The sequence below is a fragment of the Dermochelys coriacea genome, chromosome 22 (genome assembly GCF_009764565.3).
Source record: "Dermochelys coriacea isolate rDerCor1 chromosome 22, rDerCor1.pri.v4, whole genome shotgun sequence".
NCBI classification, from domain to species: domain Eukaryota; kingdom Metazoa; phylum Chordata; order Testudines; family Dermochelyidae; genus Dermochelys; species Dermochelys coriacea.
The window spans coordinates 17,337,078-17,362,384 of record NC_050089.1 but is presented as its reverse complement, the minus strand read 5'-3'; the positions used below and the strand labels follow the sequence as shown (position 1 = coordinate 17,362,384).

Sequence of the window (25,307 nt, the reverse complement as noted above, 5' to 3'; positions counted from 1 at the left end):
GACCTTTTGTCTGGGGGCACTGCCTGGCCGTTGGCCTGTGGAATGGAAGAGCAGCCAGGCAGTGCTGCACACCATCTGGGCGGCTCTTGGACTCCTGGGGCAACACGCTCTGGAGCCCCATCCGTAGGCGCTGGGAGCTTCTTGCTGCTGGGAGGCACGAGTGGGGATTTACACTGATAAGCTGCTGGCATTTCTTGTTCCTTGCAGCGAGGATTCTGCCATCCCGGTAGCAGTGGATGGGCACCGGCTGATCCAGGCCAATGGCACGCTGGTCCTGCGCTCGGTGAAAGCAGAGGATTCTGGGTATTACACCTGCACTGCCACCAACACATGGGGCTTTGATACCATCATCATCAACCTGCTGGTGCAAGGTAAGGGCTGTGCCAGGATACCCAGCCTGGCATGCTCAGCCATGCTCTGCCTTTGTCCACTTTGCCCATCATTAGAATGCGAATTGTTTCTGGAAATGGCTAGACAGAGATTTTCTGCAGACGCATCTCGGCCTCTGGAATTGTTCATTCAGCTCATCAGAGCTTGGAATTAGTTGTTGGAGCTCTGTGATTGGCCACCTAAGTTACATGCAGTTGTTTGTTCCCTGATTGGGCAGGCTTCCCTTTTATATAAACTGCTGTTGCCCGAAGCCAATCGCACTTTGTCACAAGTCAAGTTTTGTTTTACAATTAAATGAGTTTTGTCCTTGGGCCTGAGAATTGCTTTCCACAAGCACCATCCATCCAAACACCGCTTCGCCCGGTGAAAGTGCCCACACCAGCAATGTAGCTATTGCATTGGTTCTGGTCTCACATAGCCTGATGTGTCCATCCAGCTGAGCCCCCCTGAAGTCTATGGAGTTAGATCAGTGTGATGCCTCTGGGAGAGCCCCAGGCATTTCCTTCCCTGCGTTGATGCTAATGAAGCCATGAAAGTTGTGTGCACTGGGAGGGTGGGGTCCGGTTGACCCGTTGCTAGTGATGCTGTTGTGTTACACTTCACTTTTCACTCACTCTGGAGCAGGCAGGTGAGACACGATTATTTTGTTTTCTGTTTCAGGACCGTCTTACTCTCAGGTCTTGTGCATTAAACCATGGCTGCTGTCTGGGTTGCCGGGGGTGTCCGAAACATTGAATTAAAAAAACTCTCATGCAAAAATTTCCCTCCATGTTAGGTTTTGCTGAACACCTTGTAAACTGCCCCCAAATTCTGTACCTCAAAGATCCAACCATTAGATTTTTCTCCATACTGTGATGAAGCTGGGAAGCTGCATGTCTCTTCCCAACTAGATGAAAGGATAGAGGGCCATCCCTGGGCACACGGGGCTCAGTGCTCAAAGGTCATCCATGAGCACGGGGCTTGTATTTGAAATCAACCCTATAAAGGTGCAGATGCCTGGCTCTGATTCCAGTGTGAAATGCACTCAGTGACTTTATGCTGTTTGATCTAGTTCCCCCAGACCAGCCACGCTTGACTGTATCTAAAACCTCAGCTTCATCCATCACATTGGCCTGGATTCCTGGGGACAACGGTGGCAGCTCCATCAGAGGTGAGGCGGGGAAGGGCAAGGGACTGGAGAGCATCATGAGCTCTGGGTGGCTGGACAGCTGTAGGGCTGTGATATTGAGAGCCCAGGTTTAAGATTCCCTCTTTCTGCTCTGCATGGCTTGTGCTCCACAGCCAAGGCCAAGGGAGGAGAGGAAGTGGCATAAATTCTGGGGATTCTGCATGCCTTTCTCAGGAAGGGGCTGGGGAGATGGCAGATCCTGTGTCTGAGCTTGATATTGCTAAGTTTTCTGGGAGGGGCTGGGGGTAGACTGCCATGTGTGATTAGCTGGGTCTACTTCTCCACTGGGGCAGCAAAGCCAGATGGAGGCACATGGCCTCAAAGAGGGAAGGCCTAGTGGCTTTGACGCTCCAGATGCTAGCAATTAGGGCTTAGCTTCTGGAGATCCTAATTGGCCTTCTGAGGATGAATGATGAGTCTGTCACGGAAGGTGCAATGGCATGCATCCTTATTTTGAAGGAGATCCTTGCGTGGCTCCCATGGTGGTCAGTTGCTGCTAGAGAAGAAGGCTGGAGACGCCATGTCATTCACGCTGCCGTGCCCTGACACAAAGCCCAGAGTTTCTCAGTTTGCAGCAGAGATGTAAAAAGGCCATGTTTGGGGGTAGGCAGAAACTTGACTCAGTTTGGGAAGAGCGCATGATCCACTCTTGGAGCTGAGAATCGAGGGTCAGGACTCTGGTTCTACACCCAACTTCAGGAGGTGAATGTAGTCTTGTGGTTAGAGCAGGGGAACAGCGAGTCAGGACTCGTTCTGTTCCTGCCTCTGAGAAGGAACGTTAGTCTATGGCTTAGGGCTAAGAACTGGGAGCCAGGAGGACTCCTGGCTTTTACTTCCATCTCTGCCACTGACCTGCTGGGTGAGTAAACTATTTAGTCTGTGTGCCTCACTCTCCCCATCTGTAAGTGTGATGCTTCCAAACCTTGCAGGGGGGCTGCAAGTCTCAATTAAATGGCTTGTTACATGTTTTTACAAGATCGTGGGACTGAAGTGGCTTGCAAAAGCCAAGCTGCTAATTGCTGTTTCTGGCTGTCTGGGAGATCTCTTGTAGCTACCTGGTGTTTACGAAGCTTGGACCCTGAGTGACTAGGGCTCATCTCCTGCCTCCCTCTACCCTTCCCAGCAGGTCTTGGACGGCTAGAGAGCTCTAGGAATTTCCTGGCTTTCCGAAGCCTCCTTTCTGCTCTGATTCATCTAATGAATTATATGTTGAAACAGCTGCAGACTGGGGGTGGGAGGGAATGGAAACCTCACTTACAATTAATTTAAAAGCATGAAAGTAATTACAAGCAAATCTCCCCAGCCAGCAGCCTTTCACTTCAGTGGACTCTGATACATTTGGTTATAATTGGATTAGAAATATTAAAAACATGCTGCATATAAAAAATCAATAAATAACTAAAGGCTGGGTGTCTTGTCCTGGCGAATTGTGGTGTGAGCCTTCAGAACAGGAGTGCACAGCTTGTTGAAATGCCCCGTCCCGGGCTCTTCCTTCTGCAAAGCTCCTTGGTGTTGGCTTTGCAGGGGGAGACAGCGCCATCTGATGGGGCTGGTCTGGAAGTGGCAGGATGGAAGTCTGGTGTGAAATGGGCGTTGAGGGAGAGGAGTGGCTGGGTCGGTGTGAGCAGTCACAGGCTGTGCTGCAGGCCACTGCCGGACAGAACCGGGCACTTTCATTCTGGGGAAGAGGCGCGAGTATTTCCTGCGGTTCGGCTCGGTGTGGGTTTCGCTCCCCTGAGCTTCTGGAAGCAGAAGACTCAAACCCACTGAGATTCACTTGGTTTTATAACAGGTTTCAGAGTAGCAGCCGTGTTGGTCTGTATTCGCAAAAATGAAAAGGAGTACTTGTGGCACCTTAGAGACTAACGAATTTATTTGAGCATAAGCTTTCGTGAGCTACAGCTCACTTCATTGGATGCATCTGATGAAGTGAGCTGTAGCTCACGAAAGCTTATGCTTAAATTAATTTGTTAGTCTCTAAGGTGCCGCAAGGACTCCTTTTCTTACTTGGTTTTATGACATAGAGCCACATGCTGCTGCAAATGTGATGGCATTTTTTTACCCCATGCTTTGAACTGGCCCTGGATTGGGTCAGGGGGCTGGCCCAGGCTCCGTGGATCCATGAATCTTCCCCGATACTGGCTGAACTTTGAGTTTGTGGTGAAATGTGTAACTAGGCCAGTTTGTTTGGGATGGGGCTTCCTTGGGCTCATGCATGTTAATAACAACACTCTGCCTCTGCCCTTCATGCCGGGTCTCTGGGCCCTGCCAATGCTAATTGATCCAGCTGCACATCCACGCCGAGAGGTAGCTTGACATTATTGCCCATTATCCTGATGGGAAAACCAAGGTGCAGAAAGGGAAAGTGAGTGGCACATGGTCAGTAACAAATCCGGTAACAGAACCCAGATCTCCATGCTGTTGGGAGACAGTGCAGTCTTGTGCAGAGAGCCTGGACTGCCACTTGGGAGTCCTGGATTCTGTTCTCGTCTGCCAACGACCTGATGGGTGACCTGATGCAAGTTCCTGCCCCTCTCTGTGCCACAGTTTCCTCTCCCACCATGTGACTGTCTCGTCTGTTTAGATTATAGGTTCTTTAAGGCATGGATGGTCTCTTATTATGTGTCTGTCTGTGAAGCACCTACCACAGTGAAGCTGCAGTTTTGACGTCTAGGTGCTATGGTAACACCGTGTCTTTTAACAAGACCATCTTTTGCACTGTTTCACCTGGGTTGCCATTGAGTTTGTGTGGATATGTCTGTAGTAAACCAAAAGCACTTACCTGTATGTCCGTCTAGAGATCAAATATTGTCCGACAGTCAAATCTCACAGGCATCTGAGAGTGTCCAATTGAACATTACTACGTTCATTTGAATATTCATTCATTTGGCTCATGACGCACATTTGCACAAACATGGGCCTCTCTTCCTGTTCTATTTTTGTTTAAGAATGAGCGAAAGTAAATGCAAAAATAAATAAACCTGTCAGTGCAAAGCGAAGGTTGAGATTTGCGTATATAAAAAAAGTCAAGACGTTCCAAGTTATGAATCCCCCGGCAACGGTAAGTCTTCCTCATTACACGCGGACTGTGACATGAACCCTATACTCATGATGCGTCAGGTACACCAGCTGCCACTTTTGACTTTCCTTGCTCTTTTGAGTGTCTAACAACTGTAACTTTATACTGTGGTTAGTTGAGATGAGTTTGTGTATTGTATGTATTGGTCCTGTATACGATCATTCAGCTATAAATCCAACATCTTAGATCACCGTGAAAACATCTGTGAAGTCAAGCACAGTCCTGCATTACCTGACACAGCAAACGTTCCTTTGTCCGTAGGTTCTCTCACCAAAGTAACTGAGACAAAAGTTCCTAAGCCGGGAATCCAATAGCTGCATGTCAGATTCCCATTAGAAAGAACTACAGTAGCCATGCACGAAGTTCATTGAGCCCTAGGAATCTGCAGCCCATCCTGGGAGTTGTAGGTTTTACTCGTTAAGATACTTGGCTCCATTGTAACATCAAAGAGCTCCCGTTGAGGAAACAAAACAGCATATTTCAGTCCCTGCCTATGAAATGAATGTGATCTGAAATGCCCCATCTTGGGTCCTAAGAATTTGTGTCCTCCTCAGGCACCTGTAGTGGGGCAGCTGCCCCACTCCTGGAGAACAGGGGTTAAAAGCGGCCAAGGTTGGCTGATTAGGGAAGCAGCCACAGCTGGGGCCATGCCAATCAGGGCCCAGCTGGCCCTGATAAAAGGACTGTGGGCCAGAAGGCAGAGGATCTCTCTCTCTCTAGCTCTGGAGAGAGAGGGACCTGGCTGCCTGGGAGCTGAGCAGGGTACCGGAGGTAGAGCAGTGCTTGGGGAAAAGCCAGAGGAGCTGGGGAGCTCCAGCCTGGTAACGCCCCAGGCTGCAGGCCTTGTGCAAGGCCTGAAGAAGGTCCTGGGGCTACAGAGGGGTAGGCTGGGAGTAGGCAGAGGCAGCTGGTCCTACCCCTCTTGCCAGTGATGAGTGGCCATGACAGACGGCCCTCTGCCCCAGTGAGCGGGGGCTAGATGGTGACTGGCAGTAGCCACTGAGGCAAGGTGGGTTTAGAGGGTTGGGGGTTCCCCTGGGAGAGGAGACCCAGAGAGTGGGGGGCACTGCTGGGACAGAACCCTGAGGTAAAGGGGCAGCGGGGTCCGGGAGGGACACGGGGCCTGAGGCAGGCAAGCCACTGGCCAGCAGAGGGTGCTCTGAAGCTGGAAAAGAGCTAATTCCAAGATGACCAGCAGGAGGCGCCCCCCCGCCCGGGTGAGTCTCCGCTTTGCTACTGCAGCCTACATAATGGTGCCCAAGCTGAATGTAGTCCCTAAACCAATGACTCCTGCACACACCAACTGTTATCGGAGGATGCAGAAATAAGAGCACCCACTCAGACACTTTGCAAAGCGAGCCTGGAGGTTTCTCTGCATCACATCTTAAAATCTGCAGGGAGTGGCAGACATTTAGCGTTCATAGGGTGACCAGATGTCTCGATTTTTATAGGGACAGTCCTGATTTTGGGGTCTTTTTCTTATACAAGATCCTATTACCCCTTCCACCCCCACCCCCACCCCGTCCCGATTTTTTACATTTGCTGTCTGGTCACCCTAAGCATTCAGTTCAGTGAGGACTATCAGAGGAGAGAACGACACTGTGCTCTCTCTCTTAGGGACTTGTGTTAATCTCGTTTTGTAGTTCTCCAACTCTGAAATAAATCCTTCAGACTGGGAATGCGTGTGTGCTCTGTGTGTAAACAGAATCATAACACAGGGCTTGTGTGCACGGGACACTCTGTTCTAAACCACGGGGTTATGCTGGCTCAAACTGTAACAGTGTCATTATTCCACTGTCGCTAGACAGGGCAATTTCTCTGTGTAGACAAGCCTACAGTTAAAGCAGCAGTATTGTGTGTGTGTGTGGGTGAGCAAGTCATTTCTTTGGGAATCTTGCGTGACACACCTATGGAAGTGAGGCCTTTGAGCTTTGCTGGAATAGGTTATGCGTTAGTCATTTGACAGGTGATTCTTTGTTGTGCGTATTCTGGGATTGCAAGGGGATCAGCTCAGAATAATAATCACCTCAATGAAGTGCAACAACTGCTTCTCTGTGTGTATACGAGCCTGCCTCACTCCCCAATAAAGCCCCGAGAGCCATTTTAAGACATGTTGTTGATGGGAGTGTAACAGGTTTATTCATCTAGGTCCCGGTGTGTTTCCTAATACTCTTAATCATGTGAAAGGAGGCAGCATTCAATGACAGAAGCCACTTCCTAGCAGCTTCCCAAGGGAGCTAGTTAATTCTGGCTTTCCTTTTATAGCCTCGCTCCAATCAATCACATTCCCCACTCACCAAACTCTGATGCGGAAACAAGTAATTGGTGAAAATGCTATTGATGGTGCCAGGTAGGACGCTCCGTGTCCCAGGGAGCGAGATGGAAAGGCAGGTTGCTTGAGGGAGCCGGGGAGACCGGAGCCATGGGAGTCCCCAGAATTGCTAGTGCCTGGGAGAGGCAGCTGCTGAAGGGGCCAGACCAGGCCGTCAGGTGCGGGCATGCGCCTTCCCCAGGGCGGTGGTTTGGAGAGTGATCAGGGTTGGGAGGACGGAGGGGCAGAGGCTACGGCCCAAAGGGGATGCTGTGTACAGACTGTGAACCCTGTGGGGGAGTGGGCAGCAGACCCCAAGGAAAGCTGCAGGCATGCTGGGGGTAGGTGATAGGGCAGTGTTATGCCTCGCCTTGCACCAGAACTGTGCACCTTGCTTTGTACTGAATGATCTCTGTATCGCAGCCCCCCAGCCCTGCCCCACAACCCACTGGGGAACATGGGACAGGAAGCCCATTATCCTCAAGAGCTGTGGTTATTTCTGTCCCCTGGCATTGCCCTCGCACTGTGGCCCTTCTCCCAAGGAGAGCTGGAGGCAGGGAGTGGAGTCTGAAGCTGTATCTCCAGCATGGCGGCTCAGTGCTGGCTCCGACATTTGAGAATCCCTTCTCCCCACCCACTTCACACCCCCCCCCAGTCTTCACAGTGCCCCCTCACCTAAGGAAACAGTGCTGAAGTTCCTTTCCTCCTTTTGGTCGGGGGCCCTCCACACCACAAGCTTCTCACTGGGTTGTGGGGGACCCACTTCCAACATGGCAGCCCTGGCGTGGTTCAGCTCACAGGGCACGTGGGAGCAGACCACATTTTTATATGGGTTTTGGACCCTGGAAAGGCCCAAGGCTCTAGTGTCGTTCCAGACCACGGATCAGGCCCCATCTCCCCACCCCCAGTCCCCACAGCTGTGCTGGAACTGGGTCCTGCACCATGACGGGAATTGCAGCGTGGTGGGGGCATGTGTGTGAGTGTGTGCAACATTCCTAGTTTGCTACAGTCCCACTGGGCCAGAGCAGGGCGGCTGGAGAACTGTGACTGTGACAGGCTGCAGAGTCCATGACCTATGTATTCCAGTGCAGGCTTTGGCCCCATGCCTTTTAATCTGGAAACTCCCTTCTCCTGCCTTTTCCCCAGTATCCTGCTCAGACAGCTGTGGGGTCAGTAGCTTTCTCCCCACAAACCGATCCGGATGGCAGATGCCCCAACACACCTGCACGTCTGTGGAAGGATTTGGTGCTGGCTGAGAGACTTGGATTTTCCTGCCCATAGACTCTGTAGCTGCCAAGCGAGCCAGCTTCAAACCCCGGCACTAATATCAATAATAAAAGCGTGGAATCTCCCCCCTCGTTCCAGCTCCATTTTAATAATCTAAGAAAAGAGGGCTCCATTTCCTTCCCCCTTCATATGTATGAAATTGGGCAGGAAGACATGTTTAATGTGCGCGGAGGCAGAGCTGGATTTGAATTGGAAATCAGGGCGCCTTCCAGGCCTGGCCCAGAGGGGGGTAGGAGAGGCTGTGGAGTGCCATTAGAGTGCAGTGGTCTGGCGTTAGTCTGTGGAGTCACACTCCCCCCCCACCCCCCACCCTTAGCGCTGCGTAGCTGTTGATTTGGCAAGGGGGGGGGGCGGCTAACACCTGCCTGATTTTATCTGGGATGAGAAACCGCGAGTTGGTGGCTGAGAGCTCCCCTTGGAAGGTGCCTCGGGGGGCTGTGTGTAAGGGGTCTGTCAAGGTTCCAGCTGGGATCCAGCCCACTGAAAACCCCCTTGCAATCAGCACGGACTGGCCGAGGACAGTCACAGAGATGGCACTCCCCACTCTGCCCTCGAGACGGGCACCTTGGCAGGGCCGGCAGCAGAATCTCACAGAGGCCTTTGCCTTCCACTGCCATCACTTCAGAGCCTCCTGCTGGGGATTTAACGAACCCCTCTCCCCCAGGATGGGTCTGGAGATGCGTGGCCGGCGGGAGCCATTAGCGCAGTCCCTCCCCAAACACACACTGGTGGGGCGGAGCAGTCCCCAATCTGCAGCCGTGCTGGTGCCCTCGGCTGGTCAGCTTTTAGCATTATGCAGGTGGGCCCTTATGCATGGCTGGTGTTGAGCCGCTTTGATCTGGGTTCCTGCTGCGTATCAGGCTCCCACTGCTAGCAGCCCCATGCCATGCCAGGGCTGTGTCAGTCTGCATTGGGGGGAGACAAAGGGGGAGCCGTGGGAATTGTTTTCCTCTGCATTCGTTATAGATGCATAAAGATTATTTTCCCCCTGCCTTTTTGGAGTCTGCTCATCTGGCTGCTTCAGCTCCTGGAACTGCAGAGTACCACCTGGCGGCAGGGGTGGGTTACAATTGTAAAGTGCAACAAACCAAGGAGTAGGGAGCTTGTAGGATCTGTCTATCCTGTAATGTAAGCCCCGCTGCAGCAGAACTCACGTTAGCAGACCCTGGGTTTGTTAACCTAGGGCTTGAGTGTCTACACTCATTTGTAACCCCAGGCTAGGAATTGTTGAACCCTGGTTCCCAACCTGGGATTCCAGGATCTGCACTGCATTATGCAGGCCCAAGTCCAACCACCCATATCCCAGACTTCCTAGCACCCTTCCAGAATGTGGCCACTCTACCCTTTGTTCGTGGTGCAATGTGGGAAAACTTGACTGTCCACCAAACTTGACCATCCAGAGGACACAGAAAGTCGCCCTTTGGGATTGTGGGATACTTTTGGTGGATTCCCAGAACACGAGCGATAGGAAGGCTGCATCTACACTGCAAAGTAATAAGGCTTGAACCCAGGGTCTCGGCTTGACTCAGGCTTTGACCCTCCGTCCCTGTGGGGTCCTGGGTTAGCGTGATTTGTATGTAGATGGAAGCGGGGTTAGGCTCGAGCCTGAGTTGAAACTGCCGTGTAGACATACCCTTAGTCTAAAACAGTGGGCTAGGGCTCTGGACTTCTTGGTTCTCTGGAGGACTCTGCCGCTGACTGGCTGCACAATACTGGGCAAGTAACTTAGAACCAGATTCTCCTGTGAACTTGGAGCACGTGCAGCATGCAAACCTGAACCGTACGCCGCTGGCAGTGCCTGGCCAACTGCACATTAAATTGGCTAACCTTGTACTTTGCACAGGCAGTTAATGCAACACCTTCCAGAGCGTTACCTAAAGGCACTGCAAATCTGGCTCCTCAGCGTATGCATCTGTACAATGGGGCTGAGAGCCACCTATCTTCAGACGGGCAGGATTGAGGCCTGCTTGATTGGATGCACAGATTCAGAGCACAATAGACCTGAACGGCCAGGGCTTCTTTGACCAGCCCTTCCCCCTTGGAGAGGAGAAACATGTTGTGCTCTGTCCCCTTCTCCCCAACTGCCTCTAGATCTTGAGCGCCAACAGCCCCTGCCCCTCTCCCCCACAGGCTTTGTGCTGCAGTACTCGGTGGACAACAGCGAGGAATGGAAGGACGTGTTCATCAGCTCCACCGAGCGCTCATTCAAGCTGGACAGCCTCAAGTGCGGCACGTGGTACAAGGTGAAGCTGGCAGCTAAGAACAGCGTGGGGGCCGGCCGGATCAGTGAGATCATCGAGGCCAAGACACATGGCAGAGGTAAACTAGCAGGGGCCGGCCAGCCACTCGGAATTGGTCTGTCTGCTGGCCTGATGCCGGTAGAGTTGCTTGTACGTCACGGGCCACCTGCGCTGGTTCCCTTCTTTAATGCATTCATTAGCTCCTGAGGAGGGAGGGGTTGGGGCGGGGAGGAAGTAGACTGCCCTCATTCAGCACAGCACTACGGGCTGCTGCTGGAAGCAGAATACAGGACACAGGGCTTGACAAGCTGGTTCTAGCTTGTCAGTAGGGAAAGGCGGAGGGCTTCCCTTTTGCTTCTGTCCTGGACGATGTTCTTCCAGAGCTGCTGGCCATTCCCAGGGCATCCTGGACCAGCTGGTACTCTGGCACGCGCTCACCAGGGCCTCCCACAGCCCAGCGAGGAAAGGTCCTGAGGCAACTTGCTCTGCGCTGTTCCGTGCCACTGCCCAGCCCCTAGCATGGCCAGGGGCCTCACAAGCCCGGTGCAGAGATTTTCACCAGCTGCATTTCTTTTCCCTTTTAGATTTTCCATTTGACCTGCCCATTGTGTGGTCAGGTGTTGATGCTTTAACCCCTCCCCATCTTCCTGTCACGCTGCCATGCACCCTGCCTTCTTCCCCAGTTTGCCCCAGTGCCGTTTGCTGAGCTGCAGTTTTGGGAACACAATGAGGAGTGACAGCAGCATGATCCTGGGGGTGCGTGGATGGTGCTGGGCCCATGGTTAGGCGTCCAGAGAGGGTCCAGTAAGGCCAGCTCTGTCTTCTTGCAAGGATCAAGCAAGGTAGACTGGTGGGCAGAGCAGGAGAAGCAGGAAAACTCCTGCCCTCGTCCGTTGTTGCAGGGTCATTTGGTTTTGTAAGGTTGCTGCAGGGGCCACCAATTGACTCCTCTGTGCGACTGTCTGTCCTTTTCTTTGCTGAAATGAGACACTCCCAGGAGGTGTTTAGAATCGTATTCTGTAACGTATGGTGCAAGGTGCAGGAGGTCAGTTTATTGGCCAGGCCTCTGCCTGGGCAATGTGGCGGAAGGGGCCCTTTGCTTCTTCTCACTTGCTAGGCATTTACCAGCCTCTGGGCAGGCGGCTTTGTGCTTGGGAGCTCTGTCACCAGCTTGGCTTTACAGCATGAAATGTGGCTGCCTGGCAGTCGCTGGGTCGGAGGGGATTGAGCGCGCTGAGTGTCGCTGGCAGGATGGGGATGGGGTAAGAGCCAGCTTCTATTGTCGGCTGGGCTGAGTGAGTGGAGGCCATGTGTGGGGCAGATGGGAAGCTTGTCCTGTAAGAGCTGCCCTCTCCCAGGCCCTCATGCCATGTCCTTTTCCACAGAGCCCTCCTTCAGCAAGGACCAGCACCTCTTCACCCACCTTAATTCTACGCATGCCAGGCTGAACCTGCAGGGCTGGAGCAGCGGGGGCTGCCCCATCGTGGCCATTGTCCTGGAGTACCGACCCAAGGGCAACTGGGTCTGGCAGAGCCTCAAGACCAACAACTCCAACGAGGTCTTCCTGACGGAGCTGCGCGAGGCCACCTGGTATGAGCTCCGGATGAAGGCCTGCAACAGCGCTGGCTGCGGTAACGAGACCACCCAGTTTGCCACGCTGGACTACGACGGCAGTAAGAGCTGACCCAGCATGGGGCGGGGGCTGGCCGTGGGGCACAGCGTGCTTTAGGGGGCCGGGGGATGTGGTGCGGGTTAGGCGGCTGGTGCGGGCCAGCGGTAGGATTCCCGCGCCAGCCTCAGGTTGCACAGTGCGCCGGCGGTGTTGAGCATGAGAGACAGCCCCTTAATGCTGCATTTTGCTGCTGCCTGTGGCCCTGCTGAGCCACTCAGCTGCATGCCAGGCAGCTGCAGCACCCAGAATTCGCTGCTTCTGAAGTGCTGCCCACCCCACCTTCCTCACTTTCTAGCCAGGCCCTCCATGCAGCTACCACTAGCCTTCCTCCTGCCCCTCTTCCTCCTCTGCCCACAGCTCCCCCCAGCTGGGATCACGTGAGGCTCTGGCGCCGGGCCCAGAGCTGGGAGGAGAGCACGAGCAGTGAGATTTGCCTAAAGTAGGTTAGAGAGACAAGCTGCACCGAGCTCTTCTTCAGGCCTCTGTGTAGCTCGCAAGCTCGTCTCTCTCACCAGCAGAAGCTGGTCTGGTAAAAGACCGACAGACACGCACACACACCGGTCTTTCTACTATCCTGGGAGTGACACGGCTAACCAGCACACTCTGAACTAGATTAGGCTGATGGGGAGAGGAGTACAGGAGGGAAGCCGTCTCTCCAACCACAGAGTGCGTATGCTGGAGACTCCCTGCTAAGTGTCTTCCTAGCTCATCACAGGCCTGTCCTAGCCAGAGACTTCTCCAGGTCTTTCTCCTGCCTTATTACTTTGTACACGTTAGCTCTGGCTCCTGGCTATCCTTAGCTCAGGGGTCAGGTTTAAACACACCCCCAGCCTGATCATTTGTGACCCAGCGCCATCTCTGCAGCATCTGTGCTGGCTGGGGTCTGACAAGGCACGGCAGTGCTGCAGCAGCCATTCCTCCTCTCCCATCCAGGGCCTAGGCTCCTCCCTCCTGGAAGGGTGGATTTAATGAGCAGCGTGCTGTCCTTTCTCCACGGGCACCTCTACGCTGTCGCTGAGAGCCTGCGTCCCGGCCCAGGTAGACAGACAGGCACTTGCTGTGCTTGAAGTAGCATGTGAAAAATAGCAGTGTGGCCATGTCGATGCAGGCGAGCCATCCCAGTGCAATCCTGCCTGACCCCGGGGCGCAGGCACAGGCAGCTCCCCTGCTGTTTTCACAGTACTAGCTCGAGCACAGCTAGCGCCTGTCTGCCTCCCCGCGCTGGGAAGCAAACGCCCAGCTGCTGTGTAGACATACCCCTTCAGTCCTTGGCATCCCTGTGCAGGCTGTCTGCAGTGGTTTTGGTTTTGTGATGCAGACACCCAGGAACTGGACGGATACCCCAGCTCTTCCCATGCCTCCTCCCTCCCTTATTGTCCAAAGAACATGGAGAAATGTCCCAGTAATTGCCACTGGAGAACCAGCTATCATCCCGGCTGCTCCCCCGCTTTGGTTCCTGTCCTCCCCTGCCCCCCTCCACGCCCTGCAAAGATTGCAGGGGTCAGTATCACTATCTGTGTTGTACACATGGGGAAACTGAGGCACAGAGCAGGGGTCTGACTTGCACAGTGAGGGAGTCAGTAGCAAGACCAGGAAATGAACCCTGGAGTTCTGGCTTCTAGTCCCTTGCTGTTACCATTAGACGCTCGGCCCCTTAGTATTCAGCCTGTGGGGGGGTTCTAGCCATAAAGCAAACCCCTCTAAGGGTCACACCTGCTTTGTTTCTTCACCTTCCACAAGGGCAGCTCAGGGGGCAGGTGGGTTTCTTCCAAGTGCACAAAGAGGCCAGAGATCTATGCTGGCCCCTTCCTGAGTAGCGCCCGAGCCAGGCAGGGCCAGCTGTCAGCAGGGACTGTGGGGCCAGAGTTGTGGTAGGGCTGGTGTGTTCTTACGACAGATGCTTCTACTCAGAGCCTGGTCACATGCTCGTTCTCCAGGGTGACTGCAAGTGCCTCGTTTTTATCAGTGGACTGAGAGGGAGATGGAGATGGAGATGACACAGGGCAGGTGTGCCCGTTACCTACTGAATACTGTTTGCCCTGCCCCACCCCGCCCCCACTCCCCCTTCTGCAAAGGCCACACCACCCAGCAGGGAAATGAGATTTGCATGCAGTCTTCTCAGGGGAGCAACAATGCATCCCAGTGGCCCCACATCCCCACCCTCCACGCGCTGACATCCTTAGGAGGTTACCATGGTCAGTGGCTGGGACAGTGACTCTGTGCCAGATAAATTCTCTGGTGGGTCAGATCAGAGCGTTTTACAGCACGTGGCTGTGCATTAGGAGCGTGAATCCTGGCAGGGGAAGAGGTGGCTGGGGCCAGGATACCTCTTAGCTGCCATTTCCGGGACTTGCAGTTGCACGTGCTTTCATGTATCATGCGTGTGCTTAGCGTGGGTTCCCATGACCGGCTGTAAGAAGGATCGGGTGAATCTCTGTAGCCCTGTGGCTTGGCTGGGGTGAGCCCTCAACAGCCCAGCTCTGCGAGTAGGTCTGTGCTGCAGCTGGAGGAGAGGCATCCAGCGTGGGTAGGTTCACCTGCCAAAGCTTGAATCTGGCTACAGTGGCTAAAAATAGGAGTGAAGATGCAGCAGCACGGGCTGCCAAGCTGAATGCACACCCAGGTCGGTACAGCCAATGCTGGGATCCAGGCCATCCCTGTCGGTGGTCGTGCTAGCTTGACGAACGCTAGTGTGGGTATGCTGCCACGAGCTGTGTCACGCCTCGCACTGCAGTGCAGATGCTGGGTGAGTCTGCACAAGTGAGCCCTCATCTAAACACACTTACCGCCAGCCTCAGCTGCAGGTACCATAAAGCCAGCTTGTCTCTTGGGTTCCCAGCCTGGCTGGAAGCGGTGAGAGAGAGTGAGCGCATGTATGCATTTATCTGGGTGTCCCAGACCTCTCCCCCTGCCCCCACCCTGACATCCCTCTGAAGCCGCTTTGCAGTTGGGAGGAAGCTGTTGTCCGCAGCCCTCCCCTGTCAGCTGGGCCTGGCCTGGGCTCTGCTCAGGTCCCCGAGCTGAGGTCTGACATGGGTGTGTTGTCTTACTGCCTTGTGTGTGTGTGGTTCTGTCCTAGGTACCATACCCCCAATCAAATCTGCTCAGGGGGAGGGGGATGACGTGAAGAAGCTTTTCACCATCGCCTGCCCTGTGATCCTGGCTACGCTCGGGGTGGCCCTGCTCTTCATCATCCGCAAGAAGAGGAAGGAGAAGCGTCTGAAGAGATTGAGAGGTGAGGTGTGAGTCCAGCCTCCTGTGGGGTGGTGGGTTTAGCTTCACCTGCGGTAGAGGAAAACGGCAGCTACGCCAGGCTTCTGAGTGAGTCTGTCTCCTCCGTCATTAGATGCACTGATTAAATACCAGCTGGTCAGGAGGCTGCGTATTATTGATTGCGCTGGGCAGGGCAGGACAGGACAGAGAGATTCAGGCTTGCAGCTGGAAAGCATGTTGGGAACCTGTGAGTTACACCATCCTGAAAAGACTAGTTCCTCCTCCGGGTTAATTTAACGCTGCTCAGGCCAGCAACTACGGGAGGGTGCCCCACTGTCTAGAAACGATAGAACAAGAGTCACGCAGTCCGATTCCCAAGGGGCAAGCAAATTCTGACAGACGGCTTCTGCATTGTGAACGGGGGGAAGGAATGTTCAGCAGCGGGATCTTCATGAGACGCAGGCTTTGCTCCCTATCAACGCTTGGCTGGCTTCAGTCCCTCAGGGAAGGAAGTGATCGGGAAGTTCCTCTTTTATTCACTTAAGTATGTAGGCTGAGGTTTTTCTTTGAGACTCGTGATTCTGGGGCCCTTGCTGCGGACACCACGAAGAGGCGTCGTTCTCAGAAGGTGTACTCGGTGCTTTCCGGAGACCCCTCCCAGATCGCTAGTCACTGTGGACTATCTTGGCCATCATTTCTCTTACTGTCGTGCACCTACGCCCCCTGCGCTACGCACTGAACAGACATAGAATGAGAGTCTGCCCTGAAGCGCGTAGCGGAGCCCTAGCAGGTCGGGAGGAAGGGATTTAGGCAGAGCAAACAAGGTAGGCTCACGAAGCATCATGCTAGTTGCATGAGCTTTGTTGATATTTTGGGTGGGTTTGTTGGGAGGGGATTAGTTTACACTAACAAGCATTTGAGGTCTCACGGGAGTTTTCCTGGAAGGCGATCCTTGCAGTTCTTTAACTGCAACCGTCAAAGGTGGTGTATGCCATTGAACACCTTTGGGCTTTAGAGGGTTTGACCGTGGCCAGCTGTGTTCCCAACTGGTCTTTGTAACTTACATCTGCAGCTCAGCATATGGCAGGGCAGGAGAGGGAGTTGGGGGAGCTATCTATCTCCCTATAAAGTCCAGCCTGCACTTTCACATCTTTGGGCAGGTTTCCCTGTGTCTTTCCCTACCCAGTCCCTGAAGCATAGACAGATGCTTAATGAAACAGAAAACTTTGATGGGGGTTCAGTTAACATGGATTAAACACGTTGCAACAGTTAATAGGAGACCATAGATTCCTAACGGAAAGCACTAAGTATAGGCAACAGTCCTGCACAGGCAGGGGAGATGGTATCTGACAGAAGAATCTGTAAGCTGCTCTGCCGTGACAGTGCTGTGCCTGGGAGAAGTAGGCAGACACAGTGCCCCCGTGAGTTTTTGCATCTAAATTCTGTGCTCATCCATTTCAGTGTAGATCTTAGTTTAGATCCTGGAGGCTCTCTTGGGCAGTGGATTGTGTTGCTCTTTAAGCATGTGCTGAACAAGGTTGAATTTTGGATGGGTAGGTGAGGCCAAGAGCGTCATTGGCTGGAAGGATTTTTTTTTTTTTTTAAATAGCAAACTAACTAGTTTGGTCAGGTACTTAAAAAATAACTAACTGTGCTATTATAGTAGTTGGATATAGTTTGATGGCAGGATACTGTGCTTGGGCACACCTTACACTAGAGTTAATGTTGACCGTGTCTGTGTGCATGTCGCGTACCCTCCCGCCTAGCATATCACACAGAAGGCTGTTCTAGAAACTTGCCTGCTTGCAGAGACATGCTCCAACCCATGCATCAGTCTGCAGTGGGAACAGAATCTCTCCCTTACAAACATCTCTCTCTTTTGTATTGCAGATGCAAAGAGCTTGGCAGAAATGCTAATAAGGTGGGTGAGCAGCGCCTTGTTTCCCAGTGTAAGAACCAGTCTCGCTTGCCGGTGTAGCTCATAGAACATCAGGGTTGGACGGGACCTCGGGAGATCATCTAGTCCAAAGCAGGACCGATCCCCAAATAAATCACCCCCGCCAGGGCTTTGTCAAGCCTGACCTTAAAAACTTCTAAGGAAGGAGATTCCAGCGCCTCCCTAGGTAACCCATTCCAGTGTTTCACCGCCCTCCTCGTGAAAAAGTTTTTCCTAATATCCAACCTAAACCTCCCCCACTGCAACTTGAGACCATTACTCCTCGTTCTGTCATCTGCTACCGCTGAGAACAATCTAGATCCATCCTCGTTGGAACCCCCTTTCAGGGAGTTGAAAGCAGCTATCAAATCCCCCCTCATTCTTCTCTTCCGCAGACTAAACAATCCCAGTTCCCTCAGCCTCTCCTCATAAGTCATGCGTTCCAGTCCCCTAATCATTTTTGTTGCCCTCCGCTGGACACTTTCCAATTTTTCCACATCCTTGTAGTGTGGGGCCCAAAACTGGACACAGGACTCCAGATGAGGCCTCACCAATGTCGAATAGAGGGGAAGGATTGCGTCCCTCGATGTGCTGGCAGTGCCCCTACTTATACATCCCAAAACGCCATTGACCTTCCAGGGCACACCCTTGACTCATATCCAGCTTCTCGTCCACTGTAACCCCTAGGTCCTTTTCTGCAGAACTGCTGCCGAGCCATTCGGTCCCTAGTCTGTAGCAATGCATGGGATTCTTCCGTCTCAAGTGCAGGACTCTGCACTTGTCCTTGTTGAACCTCATCAGATTTCTTTTGGCCCAATCCTCTAATTTGTCTAGGTCCCTCTGTATCCTACCCCTACCCTCCAGCGTATCTACCTCTCCTCCCAGTTCAGTGTCATCTGCAAGCTTGCCGAGGGTGCAATCCACACCATCCTCCAGACCATTAATGAAGATATCGAACAAAACCAGCCCCAGGACAGACCCTTGGGGTATGCCCCTTGATACCGGCTGCCAATTGGACACGGAGCCGTTGATCACTACCCATTCAGCCCGACAATCTAGCCAGCTTTCTATCCACCTTATTGTCCATACATCCAGCCCATACTACTTTAACTTACTGGCAAGATACTGTGGGAGACCGTGTCAAAAGCTTTACTAAAGTCAAGGAGCAAAACGTCCCCTGCTTTCCCCTCATCCACAGAGCCAGTTATCTCGTCACAGAAGGCAATTAGATTAGTCAGGCACGACTTGCCCTTGATGAAACCATGCTGACTGTTCCTGATCACTTTCCTCTCCTCTAAGTGCTTCAGAATTGATTCCTTGAGGACCTGCTCCATGATTTTTCCAGGGACTGAGGTGAGGCTGACTGGCCTGTAGTAGTTCCCCGGATCCTCCTCCTTCCCTTTTTCAAAGATGAGCGCTACATTAGCCTTTTTGCAATCGTCCGGGGCCTCCGCCGATCGCCATGAGTTAGTTATCAAAGATAATGGCCAATGGCTCTGCAATCACATCCGCCAACTCCTTTAGCACCCTCGGATGCAGCGCATCCGGCCCCATGGCCTTGTGCTCGTCCAGCTTTTCTAAATAGTCCCGAACCACTTCTTTCTCCACAGAGGGCTGGTCACCTCCTCCCCATGCTGTGCTGCCCAGTGCAATGGTCTGGGAGCTGACCTTGTTCGTGAAGACAGAGGCAAAAAAAAGCATCGAGCACATTAGCTTTTTCCACATCCTCTGTCACGAGGTTGCCTCCCTCATTTAGTAAGGGGCCCACACTTTCCGCAAGTTTCTTCTTGTTGCTAACGTACCTGAAGAAACCCTTCTTGTTACTCTTAACGTCTCTTGCTAGCTGCACCTCCAAGTGTGATTTGGCCTTCCTGATTTCACTCCTGCATGCCTGAGCAATATTTTTATACTCTTTTCTGGTCATTTGTCCAATCTTTCACTCCTTGTAAGCTTCTTTTTTGTGTTTAAGACCAGCAAGGATTTCACAGTGAAGCCAAGCTGGTCGCCTGCCATATTTACTATTCTTTCTACACATCGGGATGGTTTGTCCCTGTAACCTCAATAAGGATTCTTTAAAATACAGCCAGCTCTCCTGGACTCCTTTCCCCCTCATGTTCTTCTCCCAGCGGATCCTGCCCACCAGTTCCCTGAGGGAGTCACAGTCTGCTTTTCTCAAGTCCAGGGTCCGTATTCTGCTGCTCTCCTTTCTTCCCTGTGTCAGGATCCTCAACTCGACCATCTCACGGTCACTGCCTCCCAGGTTCCCATCCACTTTTGCTCCCCCTGCTAATTCTTCCCGGTTTGTGAGCAGCAGGTCAAGAAGAGCTCTGCCCCTAGTCGGTTCCTCCAGCACTTGCACCAGGAAATTGTCCCTTACAGTTTCCAAAAACTTCCTGGATTGTCTGTGCACCGCTGTATTGCTCTCCCAGCCGATATCAAGGTGTTTGAAGTTTCCCATGAGAACCAGGGCCTGCGATCTAGTAACTTCCGTGAGTTGCCGGAAGAAAGCCTCGTCCACTTCATCCGCCTGGTCCGGTGGTCTACAGCAGACTCCCACCACGACATCACCCTTGTTGCTCACACTTCTAAACTTAATCCAAAGACTCTCAGGTTTGTCTGCAGTTTCATGCTTGAGCTCGGAGCAGTCATACTGCTCCCTTACATACAATGCAACTCCCCCGACCTTTTCTGCCCTGCCTGTCCTTCCTGAACAGTTTATATCCATCCATGACAGTGCTCCAGTCATGTGAGTTATCCCACCAAGTCTCTGTTATTCCAATCACATCATAACTCCTTGACTGTGCCAGGACTTCCAGTTCTCCCTGCTTGTTTCCCAGGCTTCTTGCATTTGTGTATAGGCACTTGAGATAACTCGCTGATCGTCCCGCTTTCTCAGTATGAGGCAGGAGCCCTCCCCTCTCGCACTCTCCTGGCTCATGCTTCCTCCCGGTATCCCACTTCCCCACTTACCTTGGGGCTTTGGTCTCCTTCCCCCAGTGAACCTAGTTTAAAGCCCTCCTGTGACGCAGCAGGGAGGGGGGAGTGTTGACCTGGAAACTGGCAGGGGGAGTTTCACTCCCTGCGGATGGGATACCCGAGAGGGGGCGGGGGAGATAACACCTCTGCCCTGGGAATGTGGACAAAGGCTGCAGGAGAGAGCCTGCTGTGGGGGGAGGGGGTTTAGTTTCAATTTGGTGCTGGGTGGTGGAATGCAGCCAGGTGCCAGGGCTGGGGTCTAAGCTCCCTGCTCCCGCAGAAGGACTGGACTGAGGGGTCCTGGTTGTACCCCCAAGCTCTGTTGTAGACTGTGTTCCTATTGTCCAATAAACCTTCCGTTTTACTGGCTGGCTGAGGGTCGCAGTGAATCCCAGGAAGAGGGGTGCAGGCCCTGGACTCCCCCACAGTCCGTGACACCTCCTCACTAGGTTAGCCAGCCTGCTTGTGAAGATGCTCTTCGTAAGATGGAGCCCGTCTCTGCCTAGCACTCCTCCTTCTTGGAACACCATCCCATGGTCAAAGAATCCAAAGCCTTCTCTCCGACACCACCTGCGTCGCCATTCGTTGACTTCCACGAGTCGACGGTCTCTACCCAGGCCTTTTCCTTCCACGGTCGTGGCACCAGAGCGCACCCTCAGCGTGTGTCTACATGTGTTGCAGTCACACCTCCCACTCGCAGTGTAGACAGACCCACAGTGATCAGGGGTGTCACTTCCAAGCTTCCCTTTCTAATGCTGCTTGAAAGCGGGCGTAGCCGGTGGCTTTTCTCAAAGCCTGCAGGATTATGACATGGACGTGGCCCACATGAAGGGAAGTGCCAACACGATAGCGGATGACAGCAGATGAATGTCGCGTGAGAAATGGCCCTGTGGTGCTCTCCACCAGACGGGGGAGTTTAAATCCCTCCCTGGGGGTCTGGGATCATACCCAGCATTGACCCTGCAGGTGGGAGGCTGCCCTGAAGAAGAGGGGATAGACGTGGTGCCCTGATGGGCGCCGAGACCCAGCGCTGTGTGCAGGCTGCGGCTGCTTGACTCGCCTCCCAGTCCTGCCTGCTCGTTTGGGGTAGCGTGTGCACACAGCGCTGCAGGGATTGGATCCTGTCATAATGGAGCACAGCAAAGACGCCATTTTACCCACTAATTGGGGACTTTGTAACACTGAATATCTCCCCGTGACAGCAGCGGGTCTGGCGCGTCGCTTTCTGCTTGATTTTTCAAAGCATGGCCGAGCCATTTCCAATACGTGGCAGGCATCGGGATGTGATGGGGTGAGGACTTGTTCTTCGCCCACAGCCCTTTTGTTTCTCCCTCCCCTGCAGCAGGAAGAAAGGGGTCATAGACCTGGTCGCTGGTTAGGCGTCAGTGAAGTGGAGACTCTGCTGTATTCATTGACTTCTTTTCTCTGCAGCAAGAATAACCGGAGCTTCGACACACCAGTGAAAGGCCCCCCCCAGGGTCCCCGGCTGCACATCGATATTCCTCGGGTCCAGCTGCTCATTGAGGATAAGGAGGGCATCAAGCAGCTGGGTGAGTGGGGCTCTTGCCTCAGATCTAATGGCACTTGGCCTTATTCCAGTTTAAAGGATCGCTGAGCACACCCTCCTTCCCCCCACCCTTCCCTGCTGATACCATGGCTGCACCTTACCGATAGCCCCACAGGCTCCTGGCTGGGGGCCCGGTTGGAGAGCTGCATGCTGGGATGCACTCCTGCTCATACAGCAGAGATGAGGGCAGCTGCAGGAAGCCCTGTGAGAAGGGACAGGTATGGCCGTACTTGGAGGGAACCCACAGAAGGGCCCTAGGAGAAGAGAATCTTTCCCCTGCCACACTTCTGGCCGGGGAAATACTATTCTCGGGTAGATATCTGCCTGCCCTGGCTTTTGAGTGCCAGCTCCCCATGCCAGGAGCCCATCTTGGCCAGGGCACGTGGTTTCCCTTAGGACTGGAGGGTCTTCCCACCTCCATCTTTCTCCCCTTTGTATTTCTTCCATTTTCAGCCAAGTTGCCCATATCGCTTGGGATCATTCTCACATTCCAGTTCTGGGGGGGACTGGGTTGGAAGCTGAGAGTCCCCTGTGCCCTGCCCCCCTTTCATGCCTGGGAAGGAAGAAGTGCTGCACCCATACCGCACGGGGGGAGCTGTGTGAAGCCCCAGCTTTTTTGTGTGTATTGAGCCTGACACAGGTGGAGGAGTTCCCCCAAGCAGCGAAGCCGGAGATCGGTCAGGCAAGGAGCTACTGTCAAGTGGGTCAGGGCAGCACGGGCTGGTGATGCTGGTTACTTGCAACAGATGGCTCGGTGGAGCTGTCTGAGCTCAGTCCCCAAACTCTTCTCCTTGCAGGGGATGATAAAGCTACAATACCAGTGACAGACACGGAGTTCAGCCAAGCTGTGAATCCCCAGAGCTTCTGCACTGGGGTGTCCTTGCATCATCCAGCTCTGATACAGAACACCGGACCCTTGATCGACATGTCTGACATTCGACCCGGAACCAGTAAGTACGCGAGGCTGTGTGGCAGATCCCTTTCCTCAAGAGGCAGAGAGAGGCAACTGACCCAGGCTGTTTGCTGGCTGAGTACCCCAGCCATCGAGCCGAGTGTTGTAACCAACTTGGGTGGAGTTAGGCCGCTTCTGAGCATGCCTGCCAGGGCCATGCCTAGGTGCCCTGGCTTCGAGAATCCTGCTGGGGCTTAGGCATGAGAGAGGCAGCAATAGATGTGCTCGCAGGCACCTAGAGGACTATTTGAACCCAAACTTAGGTGCCACATGGGTTTGGGGCATTGCAATGGTGTGTAAAAGTGGGACTTAGGCACCTCAGTTGCTGTGTGGCTTTGTGTGCCCATCTTTGCACGTCTGAGTTCTGTGCATGGGGGCCCCCTGCTAAGCTCACTCATTCTCAGTTCAAGCTCCAGCTAAAGCGGTGCTGAGGTAGCTTGCCTTATTGTAGGAACAGGAAGGCTCTATACTCTCAAATTGTACCCCAGCCTCTGTTCCGTGTCTTCATCAGGCATGCCAAGCCAAGCCAGTTGGGCTGTGTTTTGTTTGCATTTTAGAGCGCTTTAAAATTAAACCAGTCAGATGGCAGGAGAGGAAGTGAGTTGTACCTCAGGAGCCCCTTCGCCATCACCCCAAACGTGCACCAGGCATGGGACCCACGGCCGCCTACTAGCATACACGACACAGTGACGGTCTGTGAACTTTAAAAGAAAATGTCCAAAGTGCTTGAACCAAAAATGCTACTGCGGCCTGTCTCTCTCCCAGGTGGCTGCTGGCAGTTTTTGTCTTCCTCACGGCAGCACAAGTGCATAGAACGGAAGTGAAAAATCTAATACAGCTTGGATTACTGGGGGTTGGAGCTTTGGGTGGGTCACATCAGGGAAGGCCACGGTGCTATGTGAATATGGCTCATTTTCCCGCCAAAGAAAAGCGATTTCTTCCCATCTAAGTAAGTAAGTAAGTAAGTAAGTGTGAAATACCAGCTGTGGTGTGTGTCGGCAACCTAACTGCACCGTGTCATTTATAAGCCAAGCCTGCTCCTGTTACCTACCTAGCATGGTGGTGTTGCCACCCTCCCTGTTGTGCAGCATGGCTGTGAGAGCACCTGTGCAGCCAATGCTGCATGTGACCTGAGACAGGGCCGAGTGCGGCAGCGCATTGAACAAACAGCAGACAGATTCTGAGAGGGAGTGAAAATGTTTCAACTATTTGCACATTACCGGCACTCAGTCGAGCTCAAAGGGGTGTTATGTTAGACATTCAGTAGCTCATAGTCGCATGTAGGGATTGCATGGTTATGTTTTGTTATGCACACAAGACCTTCTGCTAAGAAAGAAAGAGTTATTACTGTTATGTAAATAGTGTACGTGGATTAGTGATAAGAAGAAAACAATTAGAGTGGTAACCTGTATGCTTTAGACTGGCTTGCTTATGTCTCCAGCTGAATGCTTTATAATGAGCGGGCAGGGACTCTAAATAAATATCTATCTATCTGTATAACTTTATAAAAATAACAAACAAACAAACAAAAAGTTTCTCAAATCAATCAGTCTATTCTACAAATAATGACAAATATTTTGACGTTTGTGCCACGTTATCCACAGACTCTTGCTCTAATGGAAGGCAAAAAAGCACAGCTCGTATCAAAGTGTTTGTTTTCCAAAGTACTATTTTGAGTACTTGGTTGCGTTATCAATTGTATTGAGAAGCTTTCTACCAGTTATGGCGCTTTTTCTGATTTTTTCAGATTGGATGCCCGACGATAATCTTTAAACCTCCATGCTGGTGATGACCACTAGATCCGTGCCAGCCATCAACTTTTTCTAAGCGATGAGTTACCCCTTAGTGCCCCAAATGGGTCGGGGCTGGTAAATGACAGACATCTGTGTTTGCCCATGTCTAGCTCTAGACGCCCGTGCCCACCTGTAGACCGGTGGGTCCCAGGAAGGCTCTGCGTTTGCCTCATGAGGGCACATCTCTCCGTTTCAGAGAACAAACCTGACTGTGTTGTGTAACTAACTTTTGTGCTTCAGACCCAGTTTCCCGGAAGAGCGTGAAATCTGCACACAGCACCCGGAACAGGTACTCCAGCCAATGGACTCTCACCAAATGCCAGGCATCTACTCCTGCACGTACTCTTACATCTGACTGGAGGACCGTGGGATCCCAGCATGGAATTACGGTCACAGAGAGCGACAGCTACAGTGCCAGTTTATCTCAGGACACGGGTGAGTCAGCGGGATGGGGAATGTGGTGGTGATCACTGTCCAAGGGAAAGGCCAGGCAGCTGGCACACCTAGCGGAGTAAGAGGAAAAACCAGAGGCTCAGCTCCTCACTCCTGCGAGCAGTTTCTGCCTCTCCCATGGCTCCAGCAGGAAATGGCCCAGGGTATCCCCAGAAAGCCTCCTGCCATTTTCTTCAGAGTCCAGGCAGAGCATACTCTGCCGTGGGGTGGATTAGATTTAAATCACTAGTCAGGAAGACTCGATTTAATCGTGAAATTCTACACAAAAGA

The 25,307-nt window shown here is 52.9% G+C and overlaps 1 protein-coding gene across 5 annotated transcripts in view; it reads left to right on the top strand.

The window, feature by feature from the left end:
• Window positions 1-25,307, top strand: part of DSCAML1 (DS cell adhesion molecule like 1) — a 307,623-nt gene that overhangs the window by 272,200 nt on the left and 10,116 nt on the right. For all 5 annotated transcript variants that reach the window (XM_043500855.1, XM_038380607.2, XM_038380611.2 and 2 more), the window contains 9 exons: window positions 208-371; window positions 1,442-1,540; window positions 10,366-10,554; window positions 11,861-12,148; window positions 15,227-15,382; window positions 17,251-17,281; window positions 21,704-21,822; window positions 22,637-22,789; window positions 24,825-25,019. In XM_043500855.1, the coding sequence (XP_043356790.1) occupies window positions 208-371; window positions 1,442-1,540; window positions 10,366-10,554; window positions 11,861-12,148; window positions 15,227-15,382; window positions 17,251-17,281; window positions 21,704-21,822; window positions 22,637-22,789; window positions 24,825-25,019 (1,394 nt within the window). The remainder of the gene's footprint in view (window positions 1-207; window positions 372-1,441; window positions 1,541-10,365; window positions 10,555-11,860; window positions 12,149-15,226; window positions 15,383-17,250; window positions 17,282-21,703; window positions 21,823-22,636; window positions 22,790-24,824; window positions 25,020-25,307) is intronic.